This window comes from Pan paniscus, chromosome 16, assembly GCF_029289425.2.
Source record: "Pan paniscus chromosome 16, NHGRI_mPanPan1-v2.0_pri, whole genome shotgun sequence".
Taxonomy (NCBI): domain Eukaryota; kingdom Metazoa; phylum Chordata; class Mammalia; order Primates; family Hominidae; genus Pan; species Pan paniscus.
In genome coordinates this window covers 70,043,953-70,062,159 of record NC_073265.2, presented here as the reverse complement: position 1 = coordinate 70,062,159, position 18,207 = coordinate 70,043,953, and the positions used below count along the sequence as shown (strand labels likewise).

The 18,207-nt window shown below is 47.3% G+C and overlaps 1 protein-coding gene across 4 annotated transcripts in view; it reads right to left on the bottom strand.

Moving 5' to 3' along the window:
- CEMIP (cell migration inducing hyaluronidase 1) overlaps nt 1–16,511 on the bottom strand; it is a 172,536-nt gene extending 156,025 nt beyond the window's left edge. The window contains exons 1-4 of one of the 4 annotated variants that reach the window (XM_063596876.1): nt 15,042–16,511; nt 13,522–13,699; nt 12,736–12,937; nt 5,017–5,112 (exon numbers count right to left, since the gene is read on the bottom strand). In XM_063596876.1, the coding sequence (XP_063452946.1) occupies nt 5,017–5,081 (65 nt within the window). In that variant the 5' untranslated portion in view covers nt 5,082–5,112; nt 12,736–12,937; nt 13,522–13,699; nt 15,042–16,511. The remainder of the gene's footprint in view (nt 1–5,016; nt 5,113–12,735; nt 12,938–13,521; nt 13,700–15,041) is intronic. The other 3 variants (XM_034939277.3, XM_003810732.6, XM_063596879.1) reach the window with 3 other exon arrangements.
- Between the last annotated feature and the right edge of the window lie 1,696 nt (nt 16,512–18,207).

Here is an 18,207-nt window from a genome sequence, read left to right as displayed (position 1 = left end):
CAAGAGCAATGAATAACTCCTGTTGAAAAGATGCAAGGTTTCTTGCTTGGCCGTGCCCAGTGTGTCCTGGAGTATAATCTCCAGCTCAAACCCACTCTAGTCTTCCTAACATCCACCCAAATGCTCATCCCACCACCTGGGAGTTCTCCTGGACACCTCCCTCTCCCTTACCCTATGTCCAATCCACCATCCTGTCTGTCCGTTGCATCTCCTAAACACCAGCTGGATCCACCCACACTTCTCCTTCCCCACTGCCTCCACTCCAACCCACCATCACCAGGTCCCTAGCCCAGCACCATAGCATCCCCTGCCATCTTCCTGCATTTATTTTTGCTAACTATTGCCTATCACCCCCACCTACCCAGACAGAGAGCAGCCAGAGGGATCCCTTTAAAAAAAACAGAAAAATCAGACAATGTAACTCCCCTGCTTGAAATTTCATGTCTTCCCATTGCTTTCAGGATGATGTTCACAGTCCTGAGCATGGTTTAAAAGATGCTGCATGATCCCCTTCCTGCCCCCTCACCCCTGCCTCCCCTTCAGTCCTGCCTTGCTCCTCACCTCACTTTCCCTGCCCCAGCCAATCTGGGCATCTCTCACTCTCTATCTTGAGGGCACTTTGCATCCTCATTACCTAGGACATCCTTGCCCCCACTCTTGGTCTTTCTAGCTTCTACTCACTATCCTCCTAGGCTCTGCCTATGTTGCTTCTCAAAAGAGGCTTTCTCTCCCTGCTCCCACTTCTACTTCCACCAGTCACTTGCAGCAGATCCCCTATTTTTTCTCCTCAAACCTTTCAACTTTTCTTCATATCACTGACCACAGTTTGGAATCACATATGCCCGTGATTTTTTTGTATCTATTTTTTTATATTTGTCTCTCTCCCTAGACCTACACTGTTCCACTAGCCGCCTGTGGCTATTAAGCACGGGAAACATGGCAGGTCCGAACTGAGATATGCTGTAAGCAGAAAATACATACCAATTTTGAAGATTTAGTATAAAAAAATGTAAACAATCTCATTACTTTTTATAGTGACTACCTGTTGAAGTGACAATATTTTGGATGTATGAGGTGAAAATAAAGTATATTATTAAAATTAATTTTACCTGTTTCTTTTTAAACTTTGTTTTAGTGGGGCTACTAGAAAACTCAGAATTCCAAATGTGGCACCCATTGTATGTCTCCTGGACAGCACTGCTCTAGACTGTAATCTCCATGCAGGAAGGTCTCAGCTCATTTTGGTCACTGCTGCATCCCCAGAGCCTAGCAGCCTCTGCAATATTATAAGCTGACTTCAGTAAACTGCTAAATGAGGGAATGAATGAGTGAATGAGTCAGACAAGCAAAGGAAAAACTTCTGGTTAAAAAAAGTCATATGAATATGGATACTACAAGTTTGTAAGCTCACTGTTATTTTGTGTGAGGGAGAAATTTCTGATTTGGGACCATTTGGAACAAGCTACAACCCTCTCTAGGGGCCAAATGGGACTACTAGGTCACCTGTGGTTAAACCAGATAAAAATCACAGACAACAGAAAGGCAAAGATAAACTGCTGGAGGGTCTTTGACCTCAAGTTGTCCCACTTTTCAAATCCCCAAAACCAGGAACCCACTCGGCAACACTTTGACCTAAAAATAAAATCATAAATAACAAAAACAACTTGACAAAAGCATTCTACTTAAGTTCAAAGATGACCCTAGTGTTAATAAAACTGTAATGAGCGCCTATTAAGAATTTCTGGCGGGGATGCCCAGTTGCATGTGGTGTTTGTTTTTCATCCTATCCCACTAATGAATATTTAGCTCAGTGTTTCCCCAACATAGGTCCCACAGCACCCAAGTCTCAGAAAGTCCTCTGTGAAAATAGAAAGGGAATTCCCTAGACCAACACGTCTGGGAGATACTATACACTATGCACCTCTCCCTGAGAGACATGGTGCATGCTGGTTTACAAAGGCATTGAGAAGACCTTGGAAAATGAAAACAGGTCAACTTTGTTTATCCCAGTTTGTCTCAAACTTGTTTGACCTCAGAATATCTAGTAACAGCTCAAGGAAGCGATGCTCCCAAGAAATGCACTTTAGGAAGGGCTCATCTAAGCTTCATTTCCAAAACCGTAATTAGTGATAAATTATTCTGATCTTGTGGGTAACCCTACCTGTGGGAAACCCAGCTGTGATAACCAGAGTTCCACCATTCAATGGTAACCACTCCCCTTCCCTTTGGGTAAGAGAAAAACACCCACCACAGAAGACTTAACCTCGTGTTGATAATGTGTGTAGTTATGCATAATGACAAGTAAATAAGGAACTTTGAGGGCGTTGGTCTAACACACCCAAATTAATTATGTGCCTCTCAACATCTTCCAGTTTCAGAGAGCAGAAGGGGGAAAGACGTCCTGAATGAAGGCAAATAATTGGACAGGTTACACAGCCAAGCTAGGCAAGGAGTTTGTGCCCTTCAAATTTCACTATTGCACCAACCTGCTGCCACCCACGTCGATCTCAAAACCTGCAGCTCCAACGCTTACCCTCTTAATGTGATATTCTGAGGCAGGGCACAGAGATACTAGCAAGTCTGCTTTTTACACTTCTTAAACTGTATTTTCATCAGAAGTCAGAAGACTTGGACTACCTTTCTCTATTCTGTGTCCTACCAATATATGTAAAGCACTTATAAAGTGAGTGTAAGTAGTAGGTCTCAGGAAATGCTAGTAAGTAGCTCTCCTCTCAGGATAACATTCGTGCCTGAATGTCTCAGTTCTGGAGATACAATGGTGACTGAGATGGACTAGTTCCTGATCTCATGGAGTGTTGAGCTTGACAGACACCACACCGAGGAGACACAATCTCTATCTCTGCAAGGGAACACTAGAGCACATGCCTTGGCCATTCAGATTCTTGTTCTAGAACCAGCTACTGCCCATAGCTTGCCAAAGGTTTAAAGTTTGTAAATTCCCCCAAAGTCACAGCATGGCCATCTCTACATACAGTGTCTGCTAATTCAATCAGCTACATTGACAAGTGGAAGAGACATGCTATTTTGCATACCTAGTATGTACAAGATCATAACTCTAAGAAGTTGCCATGTATTAGTTCACATAGTACTCAGAATAATATATAATCATCCTATTTTAGGGGATGGATAAGCAACTGAGGCACAGAAAGGTGAAGTAACCTGTCCAAAGTCAAGCAGCTAACCAGTGCAGGAGGTAGATTTATAACTGGGACTGCTGGGCTCCAAAGCTTATGCCCTTTCCCAGTTCATTATACCAGCTCTAATATTCTACAACCCAAGGAAGATATAAAGTAGACAGCATGCAAACTGGTAGAGAAAGAATATGGAGAACAGTTTATTTTGCAGTCAACAAAACCTAACGGGGCCCTTCCTGGAATACTTCGTATTTCTCTCTTTTTGTCTGATTAGAACCATCTTGGAGATATTGATGATCTGAATTTAATGTGTTTCTGTTGAATGGAAGAACCCAGCCTTTGTGACTTTCTCTCCTCTGGCTACTTGGTGGGCATACTCAGATTTGCTTTAAGACCACGTACAGGGATGGCACTAAAAGAATATTTGTGGGTGGGTTTAGTTTGCTAAAATCACCCAAATGTCTGATGACAACTACAGTGCAGAGAAGAGATGAGGACTATGGAAGGTCACCCAGGGGGCATCGGCAGACCAGACCGCATTCAGAGTATCCATCTCATCCAGTTAAGCTTTGAGGAAATTTGAGCTGAATCTGCATCCTTCGTGGTGACTACTCCCTCCTCCCCAAAGGGGAGTCTCACTTGAAATGCTGTCCCTTTATCCCACTTTCCCTCTGCCGCCTCTGCTGCAGGTCAGTCAACAAGGCAGTTAGAAATTTGCCCAAGAATTCATGAAGAATTATGAAAAAATCATACTATCTGCACAGCTCACAAAAAGCCAGCACAGAGGCCACAGGATAAACCCTCCTCACCCCAGCCCTGAGACTGCATACAGCAAACAGGGATGCATCGGTACAAAGGGATATTGTGAGACAAGGGCCTGGGATTAGGAGCCTCGGGAAATTTTCCTCAAGGGCTTGGAGCCTCTACTTGCAGCGGGAAGAAACCTCATGTTGGCAGCGACTCGAACCACAAGACCCCTGAAATGTCCCTGATTTAATCTTCTCTCTATCACCTTCTGGGCCCTATTACCCTGGTACCAACAATTCACTTCGGACAGCGCAGTTATCCTTCTTGCTGAAGGGTATCTACTGAGCCCTAGCAGTGACATTATCCGATAATCTAGAGTGAGAAGTGGGATTCTGGAATGCATTTCTTACCAAGAACACCACCCTTGGGAGGGAGGAAGACAAGCCCAACCTTAGATACCTGCCACCAGGTACAAGGACCTAACACCCACCAATTGATCACACACTTCACTCAGGTGAAAAGCTGAACTCCCTGACTCAGCTTTTAAGGATCTACAGCCCTGCCCCACCTTTATGATCTCATTTCCAGCCACAGGAAACTTCTAGTTCTTCTCTAAATATCTTTTTTTTTTTTTTAATCCTCTGCATTCAGTTCAAGATATTCCTTCCTTCTTAACCCTCCATTCTCTGGCCTGGGAGAAATTGTACTTTTCTTTAAGGCCCAATCAAATATCACTTCCTCCATGTTACCTTGTCTCTTTCCCCAGCAAAGTAGTTTACCATCACTTTGTAGTGCTTCCATATTGCTTTGTTTATGCCTCTGTTACAGCATGGATTGTAGGTAGTTGAATGTATGTCTGTCTCCTCAACTAAATTGTGAGCTTTTCCATTGCAGGGAAATGCAACGGAGTCATCTCTGAAACCCAAGTATCTAGAAAGAATGGGCGGGTCAATGATGAGTGCATTCGGGTTACAATTACTCTCAACGAATTCAACTCTATGAATACTGTTCTATGAGTCTGATCTACTGTGAATTCTAATATTCCCCTCAACATGTTTTTTCAAAAGTCAAGATTCGAGCAACATTAGTTATTATGAAGAGCTTTTGGACTCACGGTGACATAGGTCTGAGTTCCAACTCCACCACCTTGAGCCGAGTGACCGCCACCTGGAGCTGCATAAGTGACGCAGCTTCACTGAGTCTTCTCCATCTGCAAAACAGGACAATGTCTTGTTCACAGTTGTCAGGAAGTTTAAATAAGATGATGCATGCAATGCTGTCTGCGTGAGTCTGAATGTTTTAGTTGCCCAATAAGCACTGAATATTAATGATGGTGATGGAAATAACCATAAAGCCACAGGAGTACAGACCTCTGAGAAATTGACTAGCAGGATTTAGTCTCATTCAAATACCAGAGCAGAATACACAAGAGTGAACATCAAATGTAGTGAGAAATGTACATGCTTGGGGGGCTGGTGTTCAGACGCAGGACTCATTCATTTGAATATTTAAAAAATATTTGAGTACCTACTATGTGCTAGCCCTTGGGAGTAAAACAGAACATGAAAAGTCTCTGCCTTTGAGCCAAGTAGGGGTCCTGTCTCTGAATGAAGAAAGGACTCTTTATTGTATTGGGACGTGGCTGAGATGAGAAGCCATCTCCACTGAGGGAAACCACAGACTTCTGCACCACGTATCCCACAATGGCCACTAAGGGCCCTTCATGAGCAGGGCTCTGTTCAAATAGTGACTCTGCCTCTCTGCCCCTCGTTCCCCCTGAGCTCAGAGGGGTGATGTCCTCAAACAACCTCAACAGAGCAGAAGCTCAAGTTCATGCTTATTACGCAAGATTCAACGGAAGTATCATCTTTTTGTATGTCAAAAATAGCTTTTTATTTAAATAAATTTTATATGGAGATGTTTAAAGTAAAAATGAACTTCACTACATGGTCATTCTCAGAAAATTCCAGGATATGTTAATGTGTTACCATTTGTAACACTACACCGTGATTTTAAAATGTAGAACAGATTTCAGCTGTTTCTCAGTCACCTGGAAAGTTCAGGCATACACATAACCCACAATTATGTGGTCAGAGGAATCTCCAAGCCTCTTCAAAGTTACCAACTAAACAGACACCACTGAGATGGCCATGCCTTTTTATTTAAAAAAAAAAAATCATTTAAGCAAGAAGAAATCTCTGCATATGGAAGTCCCAAAGCCAAAATCCTCTAACTGCTTTCTCTCTCACTACCAGGAACTGAATTGAGAAATCTGATGACCTCTGTGGCTTCTTAAGCAGTCACAGACTAGTGACACATCAGCCCAGCAGAATTTGCAAAACATTCTACTACGGAGCACCACAATTCCTGCCCTCTCCGAAAAGGAAGGGAAGCAAGGGAGAAGGGAAGAGAGCAACGTCAGATCCCAAGTCTGAAGAGGACACACGTTCCTGTCTTCTCCACTTTCTCTGGAAGTCCCACACCCCAAATTCAAATCAACAGGGCTCAGAGGAGCCTTTAGCATCACCAAAGGGCTTGTCTGCCTTGTCTCTGGTACTGATCTCTGCCTGGGAGACCACAGCAGAACCCACACCAACTGGGATGCTAACCTTCCAAACAGAATGGGCCCTGGAAGTGGGTGTTTACCAGGGACAGGATGAGAGTGAGATAAGAAAGGCACTCGCCTTGGGTGCAAAACTGAAGAGGCCACCAAAAAACTCAATCATCAATACAAAGAATAGTGCAATGCAACACTTTAAAAACCAAAATTAGCACCAAAAATTTCATGATGAATGAAATATCAAAATTCTAAATAAAGATAGGGTCAATATTATTGATTTTTCTTTTGCCTCTAGTGCTTATGTTTCCTTGTGTCTAATATAAAGCTTTAGAGTCGTCTGGCCGTGAGCATGGGGCTCAGCTGCAAGCACCAGTTGGAGCGGAAGAGAGATGAGCAGGCTCACTCATGGCTCAGCAACGTTAGTGCAAAACAACCTTTTGCTGAGTAACATGGAAATGGATCTAAAACATATGGATTAAACGCATCTGAAAATAAACAGGGTTTTAAAAGGAAAGGAAAGGAAAAGTACTTAGCCACTATGTTTGAGGTTTTCCTGAACCCAAACCTTCGGAAAACTAGCATTAGAGTGAATTACTCAGCGCCTGTAACACAATCAGCTTTGAAATAGGCTTGTCATAAACCACCGGTTTCTTCTAAAAGAAATGTTTTTCTTTTTCTTTTTTCTTTTTCTTTTTTTTTTTTTTTTTTTTTTTTTTTGAGATGGAGTTTCACTCTTGCTGCCCAGGCTGGAGTGCAGTGGCGCAATCTCAGCTCACTGCAACTTCCACCTCTCGGGTTCAAGCAATTCTCCTTCCTCAGCCTCCGGAGTAGCTGGGATTACAGGCATGTGTCACCATGCCTGGCTAATTTTTGTATTTTTAGTAGAGACAGCATTTCACCATGTTGGCCAGGCTCATTTCAAACTCCTGACCTCAAGTGATCTGGCTGCCTCAGCCTCTCAAAGTGCTGGGATTACAGGTGTGAGCCACCTCACCCGGCCTTAAAAAAAATTTTTTTTAATGGTTCACCCAAACTAGCTCCCCTATGCACTCCTTTTGGGGCTCATTCCTACTGTTCTTTACAAGAAGGAGCATGACTTTGCACACCGACAGGGGCCTGGGAGGCACTGGAGACCCAGGATTCAGTAGGACTCCTGAGGCGAGCCTTTAGGGGGCTTGAGGAGACCAAGCTGGGAATAAGTCCCTCACGGCATGACAAGAGTCCTATAGAGAAGGCAAACAAGTAATGCTTTGGACTAGGAGCCAGACAGACACCCAAGGGCATCAGCCTATACCATCTCTGTAACTCTGAGCATCAGTGTTTTTGTCTCCCCCCTGCAGATACCACTGCCTCCTCTGGAAGCTGGAGAGAAGGGCCCACACATGGTGAGAGCCCAGGCAGCAGCCACTGTGTACAAGTGGATGGCTCAGGTTCACCACTGGCCAGCCCCCTAAGACAGTTCCATGGGATTTTAGAAACCGGCATCTGTGGCTACCAGTGCTAAGAGATCAGCACAACCAAGGATCCAACCTAAGTCCAGCTTTGAGGAAAAATCTAGGAAGTAGGAGAGAGAGAGGCTGAATCCCAAGGTCTGGGAGTCAGTCTTTGTTTTAGTATGTTCCAGTTGCTATGGTGATGTGGGCTGACGCAAAGGCCTCCAGACAGGAGGCTGGATTCCCCCAGAAAGAGATGCTGCTGTTCACCCACCAACACTCAGCCTTCTTTGACACTGTCCAGGGCAAGTGTTTTGGTATGGCCAGTAGAAGGAGCCCCAGGCAACTGCAAATGCCCATCCTGGAGGGAAACCCATCTGCCAGGGGGCCCCTTCCCTCTGCTAGAGTTCCTCACATACCTAGCAGGGTTCTTCCAGAGGTGAAGGTGTTGTCTAAACTCTCTAGACTGAACAAGCCTTACTCTCACCATCTTCAATAATTCATATGATTATGTTTTTAGAGCTGGCTCCAGGCCCAGAAGGGGCTCTTCAGTTCCCTTTCTAAGGACTGGGACCACCCATCAGTGAGGGGCAGCCTCTCTTCGGGTGTTATCCCATTCAGGGTATCATTTTCTCCCTTGAGGAGAGCTTTGTAGGAGGCAGACAGAAGCCACAGCTAAAAATTGGAGCCACCACCCGCAACCCTGCGCCTCTGCAGCAGAGCTCTTCCATTCCTGTCTATCTGACTTGCCTCCTCTTTTCAAACCCCACCTTCAAAACATCTTGCGATCAATCAAATTTGGCTTTTTGACATCAATGAAAAAGGATGCAAGTTCCTGGATAGACCTTGCCAAATTTTAAACCCTGAAAATAAGATTTCTTTTTCCTTACCAGCTTTTATATAAAAAATATTGGGAGGTTTAACAAGATTAACAGACCAGGTTGTAAATAAGAAGCCCATTTTTGCAAAAAGCTCACAACTTTGTTTGTCCCTCCCATGCTCAGCTACAGGTTGGAGTTTCCTGCACCTATCATATATAGCCCTTCCCACTGGTCCTCCATGTACCCCATCTTTGTTGGATTATCACACACATGGTAATTCCAGATTTCCGTTTTTAATTTTAATTCTGGTTTTCAATTTTCACTGAAAATTGTTGATGGACACACACACACACACACACACACACACACACACAGCAAGACATCCAGAATATTAAAGACATAGCAGGCTGGGTGCAATGGCTCACGCCTGTAATCCCAGCACTTTGGGAGGCAGTGGTGGGCAGATATCTTGGGCTCAGGAGTTTGAGACCAGCCTGAGCAACACGATGAAACTCATCTTTACAAAAATGTTAAAATTAGTCCAAAAAATTAGCTAAAATTAGTCCCAGCTACTCGGGGGGCTTGAGGATCACCTGAGCCTAGGAGGTTGGGGCTGCAGGGAACTGTGTTCATGCCACTGCTCTCTAGCCCGGGTGACAAAAGTGAGACTTTGTCACAAAAACAAAACAAAAAGACACAGCAACACAAACCACAATAAAACTAGGCTAACACTATTGATATGACTGCCAAAAGCAAAACGAAATGACCCAGGACCGAAGTTTTCAGAGTGTGCTCCTTGGAACCCACAGAGCTCTGTGGAACTTTTTGAGAGACCTCAAGACAAAAATCAGCTCCCACCCCCAACCACAGCCACTTCTTATCTAGTTTTTAAATTGGATTTACTAAGATTTTATTGGAAAAAAAGCATTTTGTGGTTCAAGTAATTTTTAAATTACTAGTCTAGAAGACTAAAGGTCTCCTAAAGGAAAGAGGCCTAACAGCTGCTCAGAAGCACTCTCTTGTGCCCAGTGTAGCCCAAAGTCTGGGCAGGTAAGGGAGCTTATGCACATGATGCAAGTAAGGGAGCTTATGGACCTGGACAGGTAAGGGAGCTTATGCATCTGAGGCAGGTAAGAAACTTCATGCACCCGAAAGGTTGCAGGAAGTAAGGGATTTAGGCCTTTCTGAGCTTCTGACTCTCCTCATATGCCCTCAGTGAAGCTTCCTTGGATCTCCTCTGGCTGAATTAATGGTCTTCTTCATTTCTCCAGCAGGTCTCCTGCCCTCTACTCCTCTTGACTAATCTGTCCTAGCCCCCATCACCCTGTATGACAGCTTCTGACTGGGATGTCTGTCCTCTCACCAGGCTGCCAGCTCTTCGAGAGCAGGAACCATGTATTCAACTGCCTTCTCAGTAACTCCTTCAGGGCCTGCCTCATAGAAGATGATCAAAAACTTGTACTCAACTTATTTTCTGCTTCCGATTGTGGCGGTGGGTGACAGAACGCAATTGCACACCAGCATCTTGGGCTACCCAGAATGTACTGGTGAGGACCAGTTCATCCTTCCAGGAGTGCCACAGGGAGGGGGTTGAGGAAGATAATTGGGCCTTAATTTCATTTTCAGGTTCAAAAAAGAAGAAATTGCGATCTTTGGCGTCTAAAAAAGTTGTTTAAATGTAAACATCCATTCTCAGTGTCTGGAGCCAGAGTTAGATGAAATTCCCTAAGTGATCTCTTAATACCACCAAAATTACATTCAAATGCCTCTGCCAGGCAAAGATAAATTGCCATTTGCACAACGATCTTGCGCTTAAAAGTAGCTCGGTCCAGAGAGCTTTGGAAAATTTATTATGACAGGGAAAAGTGGAAACTTAAAGGGGGCCAAGATATTTAGTCTGCTGATAAGATGGCTTAGGAGCGACAATAATTATCTCCAAGAATTTTAAGGGTCATTATAAGGTCATTAGGAGGGCACAGACCAGCTGGGCTTCCTCAACTCGGACAACGGGAACTGACTTAAATTACACCAAGAAGAATTGGAATCAGAATCACAGAAAGCCATCAATGTCATAATGACATAGGCCCCCACGACTTGAAGGCAGCTCTGTGCACCAGCAGCATCACCTGGGGGCAGGTTGGAAATGTGGACTCTCAGGCCCTACCTCAGATCTGCCAAATCAGAACTCTCACTTAAACACGTGCCCCTGTGAGTTGTTGGCATATTTTAAGTCTAAGAAACACTGGTCTAACCTAACCCCTAAACAAAGGACTAGAGAAGTCAAGGAACCTGCCCAGGTCCTGGCTGATAGTCCAGGCAAGGAGTACAGTCACAGTATGCAGCAAGCAGTCCCCAAGGAACACTCCAATGGTTCCCATCTTTTCTGACTGGCAGAGCCACAGAAAAATGAGCCTGTCCTCCAGGCCACTGCACTTTCCTCGTCCCAAGGGCTGAGTGCATACCTTACAGCCATAAAGACTCTGGAGAACAGCATGAACTCCTCACCTCAGAGAGGGCCAAAGAGTGCAGCAGGCTCCTGGGGAAGCCTGTGGCCCTCCCTCCTCCGTGTGATGTCTAAAAACAGGTAAGACAGCAATCTGGCATGGACACCTTCCATGCCAGAACAACTATCTAGATATGCTTTCTCCGTAACAGAAAATGTCTAATGGTGCAGCTCTCCTACTGACAGGAGAGAAAGAAATTCACAGGGCTTTCAAAGACCTGGTCTTCAAAGGTTTTCAAAGTCTGGGCAAAGCACTTTAAACTGAAGTTGCATCTAAACCCCTGATATGACTGCCCTTCCAGAAGACTCAAAGATATCCCAGTGCAAGGAGCCAGGCTGTCCAGCTCCTTGCTCTGAGCAGGTGCCTGTGCAAGGAAGGCCTGACTGCTTGTGCTCCCCAGGGCTCACTCACCTGCAGGGGTGGGGAGGCAAGGATGGATTCAGATTCCTGGAGCCAAGCTGAGTCTAGGGACAGGCCCTAAAAAATAACAGGAGCAGAGAGGAGTAGCAGCTCCTCTCCCTCTGGGTGGCCATGTGTGTTTCCTAACACCAAGGGAACTAAGCAGACAGCAAATGTATATTTGATGACATTTCTCTGCAAGCAGCCTCTGTTCTGAAGAACCAAGCTTGAACAAAGCCTGGTGCCAGGGCACAGAGAAGAAAAAGAAGGACTAGGGGCCTGCCAGAGAGGATAAGATGGCCCCTGAAGAAAGTAGCTAAAGCAAAGAGGTGCAGATATTAATAAAAGTCACCATGACAGTCACCATCCTACTCAAATTAGCAAAGTTTCTACATGCCAGACTTTAGGGAAAGGAGGTTCAGGCCCAGCTGAATAGCTTGCAAAACAGTAGAAAGGAACCCAGCACTGAGAAGTCTCCCCCAGTACCCACTGCCACTTCCAGCCTCCTGCCAACCCAACCAGATACAAGAGAATAAGAATGCGATCCTTTCCTATTCACTGTTCAAAGGAAACTGAAACTGCCTCCAGATAATGGTAAAAAACAAGCAGTGAGAGATAGCTGATGCTTTACCCTGATAAGATCAAACATCTGGGTATGTGCCATCATGTAGAAAGAGATGTGTAGTCCAGACTTTTCAAAGATATGCTATCTTGTGGATGCAACTCACAAATACAACTTTGTTCCCATTTAGGAACCCAACCTACATGTTTGCATTTCTCTTTTGAGCTATAACTGCAAATGCAAATTGCATTTAATCTATCAAATTGTGATGCTTTGCCGATACCACAGAAGGTACTAAAAAGAGGTCACTTAAGCAGCAGGCTTCAAAGGAGGCTGATGAGAATAATTGAATTCACCCCTTTCACTCTGCTGGCCTTCCCCACTGAATGCCACTCTTGCCATTTGCTCTGTCTGTCCTGAGGACTCAGATACTGTTGCAATAGGCAGAATGCCACAGGACTGATGAAGAGCTCGTTTCTACCACTTCTCATGACAGTTCCTCCCCTCATTGGCCTTCACTCCAAGAGTGTCCTGTAGTTCAATAGTTTTCTTACCAGAAAGCCATGGGTATGCTGGAAACTGGAATCTGCATGGGAGTCCACAGAAGACAGCCAGGAATTCAAGGTCATCCAAGGCCCCATGTCCTCCTGCTCTGTTCGTGTCACCAGCAGTCTCATAGAAAGATTCTGAGCATCTGTAGCATGTATTCTTCAGCTCCAATCCTTTTAGATGGAGGAAGCTAAGATTCCTTCTGAGCTATTAAGAGCAGAAGGAGGAGAAGAATAAAAATCTAAGAGCACCAGAATGTAAAACTGACAGGGATAAAAACACTCACATGCACGCACACACACATACTTTTGTGGGGGGAAAAACTCTAACTGGAAGATTGGGTACTATACAATTCCATTCTCCAAACTTCTGTGGTGTGTCATGTATTAGTGATGTCTACCAGACAGAACCCTGAAATGCAGAGCTGGAGGGGACCCTCCAGTCCAGCTGGGATCAAATAAGTGCTCACTGCTCTGGGCAGAGCAAGTGTCTTGGTCAGAATCTCACACCTAAGCAAGGCTCAAGCATGAAGTAAGGTGCTTCCTGCTTGGCAATGACCACTCAGTGAACCCCTGGGCAAAGTTCCACTCCATAAAGCTAACCCCTACTTCATCCTGGAGTGATCTAGAAACCAGGCCTTAGAGGCCACTCTCCATCAATACCCAAGAGTACTTCACTTGCAGAAAGACAACAAAGCCACTTAGAAGACCTTGCATTCTTGTGAGAGAACAATCAGGAAAAATTGATCATCTGAACCAGAGGGCTGTGAAAGTATTTTGAAAACAACTTACTTTTATCTTTCCTCCAAGTAGTGTAGGTAGGGGAAAACAGTTGACCGATTTTTATCACATAAAAGTTCTTCCATTTGTCTTTAAATAAGAATTTTTTTTTCATTGTGATCAACTCCAGCATTTTCATCAATTCCATCAACAAGTTCTCGGATGCAAAAATAAAGTGAAGATGGAGTCCCTATCAAACAGTTACTAGGTTAAGAGAGAGGGCAAAGGGATGGTGAACATAATTCAAAAGAAATGCACAACTGTCTTTAAAATATACCTGTAATTGCTACCATTTAAAATGATTTCTCTATGCTCAGCACTGGATTAAATGCTTTACATTGTACCAGTTACTGTAATTCTCATAGCAACCCTGCAAGATGGCATTGCGTTATTCCCAGTTTACATATCAGCGAACAGGCACAAAACATTTGAGCAACTTTCCCAAAGTCACAGATGCTGTCTCAAAATTTTTTTTATAAGAGGTGTTTACTTGTTTTTACTCTCCGTCCGCCTTTGTCAGTCACACACAAAAAAAGCAGACCTGCGTTTCTTGTAATTTTAAAGCAAAGGAAGATACACACTTCAGTATGGGTGGAAATGACAAAAAGAGCCCCATCCAGTGTCATTTCTTACCAGAGAAGGGAGATCTTTAATTTGGTGCACAGATTAAACCCTATAGGTTTTTCCACCCTGTTTCAAGTGACCAACTTGAAAAGTCATCTACTGGGCTAAAAAGGAGCCTTTGGAAATTGCTTTAAGAAAGTCATGGGCTTTGAACAAAACTATTAGGATCAGAAAACCGCATAGTTGCTTTTGCAAATGCATCCGATTGCCTTCTCTATAAATTTGCTCTATTTGATTTCTTCTCCATTCTATCATTAATTGTAAAACTAATATATCCTCCCAATCCCATATTTACTAAATAAATAATTTAATTTGATGGAACACATGAACTTGTGCCCTACACAGAAAACAGTTTGAGCTGGATCCCTAATTATGTCTGGCGTAATTGTATCTGGCATTATCTCACTGCCTGGGTCGGATTCTCAGGGGCCATACTTTCCTAATAGCTCTGAGGGGTCTCCGTGGTGTCATAGAAAAGCCAGAGAACCACAGAGTGCCCCCGGGAGGTCCTGCAGAACTGCCGGCTCAGCTAGGACCTGGTCACAAACCACAGACTCCTGAGGGCTGGGCTGCCTCCTGAGTGGTAATACCGAGGGCCCCAGCGGACTATCAGTCCCTTTCCTCTTTCCCAGCGCCCCAACGCCTTGGGTCTGGGAAGAAAGCGCACGACATCCCCGGAGACCTAGGGCCACAGACCCCGAGTGGAGGAAGTGGCTGGGAGCTGTCCATGGTGGCGTCGCGCCTGGGCACGCAGAGCCGCCGGCTCCCCGCCCTCGGGCGCGCCCTGGATCACTTTCCAGACCGCAGGGATGGAGAGACGCGCTCCCCGGCTCACCGTCCCTGGTATGGGGCTGCAGCCAGGCACTGGCTCACACATCAAAAGATTAGTTTTTAAAGGGAGCTCTCACCTGTGGGTAGCGTTGGCTGCTTGGAGAAGGACTCAGGACCTCAAACCCGGCAGCTGGCGGAACTCCTGGGACTGCCGTAGCGTCCGACCCTTGGGGAACAGCGGCTGTCGCAGAGAGTGTCTGCGGCTGAGGACCCAGGGCGCACAGCGCTCCTCTCTCATGAGCACACGCATCCCTTGGGGTCCATTCCAGAATGTCACTGGCCTTCGTTCCCAGAGCGGCGAGCTGGAGACCTGGCCAGCGTTCTGCCAGGACTCTCTGCCTTTCCTCACAACCTAACGCGACCTTTCTTGGAGCCGACGTCCTTTGCCAGGGACCACCAAACCTTCTTCCAGCGATGCCACGTTTGGAGTCTCAGTCTAAACATCAGCAGAGCCCCCCGGGTTCATCTAACATTGCAATTGCCTCAGCTCGGCCCCGCGCCAGCGCGTCGCTGGGTGCCTAGCGCTGTCCCGGAGGCACTGGGAGGCGAGGGAAACTGGGAGGAAGAGCGTGCTGAGGCAGGAGCAGCAGGGCGCAGACCTGTTGCTAGGCGCACGCCCGCTAGAGCTCGGCGTGAGCTGGCTCCCAGTCGGCAGGACACCGAGACCTGACCCTTGTGGTACTCCCTCCTCGGGGAGACACTCTCCCGGGCGCAAGCCCCCGGTGCCATTCAGAAGGGGGAAAATCTACGGAAAGCAGGAGTCTGCCCCCTCTGGATGCCCTCTGGGGACTCCAGCGCCCCCCGGCACCTGCAGCTTGTAAAGCATCACAAGATCTCAGAGAAATCCCACAGAGGACAGTGCCAGGGGCGTGTGCCCATCAACAGACGCATGGACAAACAGACAGACAGAGGTAGACTGCACAGCACAGGGTGGACAGACAAACAGAAACTGAGGCGGGTAACGTTTACCCTGTGCCGGGTGGAGGCGCGGGCCCCCACTTCTTACCTCTCTTCCGTGGCATGGGCCGTCAGCTCATCCCTGACGCCCCCAGCCAGGCCCTCTTACCTCTGGGTCTGTAGCCGAGACAGTGTCACGCCTCGCGGGCCAGGAGCGCAGCGGCCCCGGACGTCTGGTCGCTGACCGCCAGGCGCCGCGAGCTCCCGGGGCGTGGGCAAGCGGAGTGGTAGCTAGTCTGGGAAATCTGGGTTCAGACCCTGGCCGCGCTCAGCCCCGCTGGCTCCCCGCGCCGCTTGCGCTCGCCAGGCTCTGTCCGATAGCACCGCGCTGGGCTCTGCTTGAGCGCTAGCTCCCCGGCCCTCAGCCGAGAGGCCGCTTTTATAGCCACTTTTACTGACTCCTCCCCCGCGGAGCCCCTGACGCCCGCGCGGCACCGAAGCTCCCTCCCTCGCCCCCCGATGAAGCTTCCCTCCACGCGCCCCCGCCTTGCCCAAGTGGGGCGGGGGCCCTGCGCCCGGGCCGGACCGGGGCGGGCTCTGGCGGCGGGTCTGGGAGACGCAGACCTGAGCCCGCGGAGCCCGGGTGCGCGGAGTCCCGCCCGCAGCAGCCAGGTGAGGGCGCTGGAGGCCAGGACTCGGTGGAGCGGCCGCGGCGGACCGCGGAGAGCAAGTCCCCGGGCCTCCAAGGAGCCAGGGTCGCCCGTGCCCCGCTCGCGCCCCGGGGCGCCCTCCGAGGCAAAGAGGCAGTGGAGGACAGGAGAAAAGGTCTGCGCCTGCCACAGAATCGCCGCGAGTCGGGGTCCCAGGCTAAGTCTCAGGATCTCTTTTTAACTCAGCAGCAAAAGAGTAGCCTGAGAAAGAGATTTTGGTATTGGCCTAGCAGTTAATCCGAGAGGAAGATGCTTGGGTGTTCACTGAAAGGCACCTTGGTTTGAAACTGGATTCAGACATGCCAGTTACGACTGTGTACAGGATCTTAACCCCTCCCAGCCTCAGTTTCCTCATCAGGAAAATGGGTTCTGTGATGCTTCCTCACTAGAGTGGTGAGGCTTAAGTGAGATCAGGAAAGTCCAAGTTCTAAGCACATGATAGGTGCTTGGTAAGTTAGAAACAGTCCCTGTGGGTAGGAGGGCTCTGTGCCTCTTTAACTGGACAGGCCAAAGTTCTGAAGGGTCAAAGCAAGAAGGTGCGGCTGGTCTAGACATTCCCTTGCGGGAGGAAACAGTTCCAGTAGGAAAAGTTCATCACAACACATCCCTAGGGCATATGGAGACTCCTCTCAACTCTGCCGCTAACCTACTGTGTGACCAGGGCCAGCTACTTCCCCTGTCTGAGCCTCAGGGCGGTTTTTTTGCAGGGAGGTGAGGAGTGTTTGTTTTTCTTGTTTTGTTTTAATCTGTAAAATGAGGGCGTTGATACCTGCTCTCTGCCTCTTCCACCTTTCAGAGTGTGACTCAGCCCCCTTTCCTGGTTAGCAGAGGCCTCCTAGAATATACATTTCTTTCTTCCTTCCTGCCAGTGTTCTCTGAGAACCAGCTCCTCAGGCAAGGTCTCCATTCTGTGCAGTACACACTAGCTCCGGGACTCTAGGTCTGGACTTTAAGGCCAGGCTGTGGTCGGCAGAAGCTGTGGAAGTCTGTGATCACATCTCCTGGGCTGAAGCAGAAGCCTTTGTCACCTGGTTAAACTGGGAAGTCCTGCAATCCACCTCTAGGCCTCTTCCAGAAAGCGGAACTTGATCCTTACTGGGGGTGGTGGTCAGGATTCTCAGCCCTTCTTTGATTTATTGGGAAGTAATGAACTGGATCCAATGGCAAGCCCTCCTCCCCAGCCTTTTCTTTCCAGCAGAATAAAATGGAGCCCCCCCCCCCCACCCAGGGCCCCTCTCCCCAGTCCTCACCATGATTCCTGTTTATTTTTTTCTTCCTTAAGGAGCTCCCAGAAACCAGACCCACAAAGAGTTGTGTGTTAGGGGTTTGGGGGTGCTGGGCATTTGGCCCAAATGGAGAAAGGTCGACCTCGAATCAGCCTGGCTTGGCACGACATGCAGGATTTTCCATCAACAGAGAGTAGATTTGAGGCCTGAGTGGAGCCAAGTAGCTCTCTGGTGAGGGGCTGGCTCCACCGCCATCTGGGAGATGAAGTGGTAAAGGCAGGGTCCTGTCTAGGGATGGGCCCTGAGGAGTGCTTGGTTATGTTTTCTCAAAGCACTGAAATGCCCAGCACATTCCTCTGGTATCCAGTTTTCTTTATCACAGACCAATGCCCAGGGGAAAAGAGCAGTGC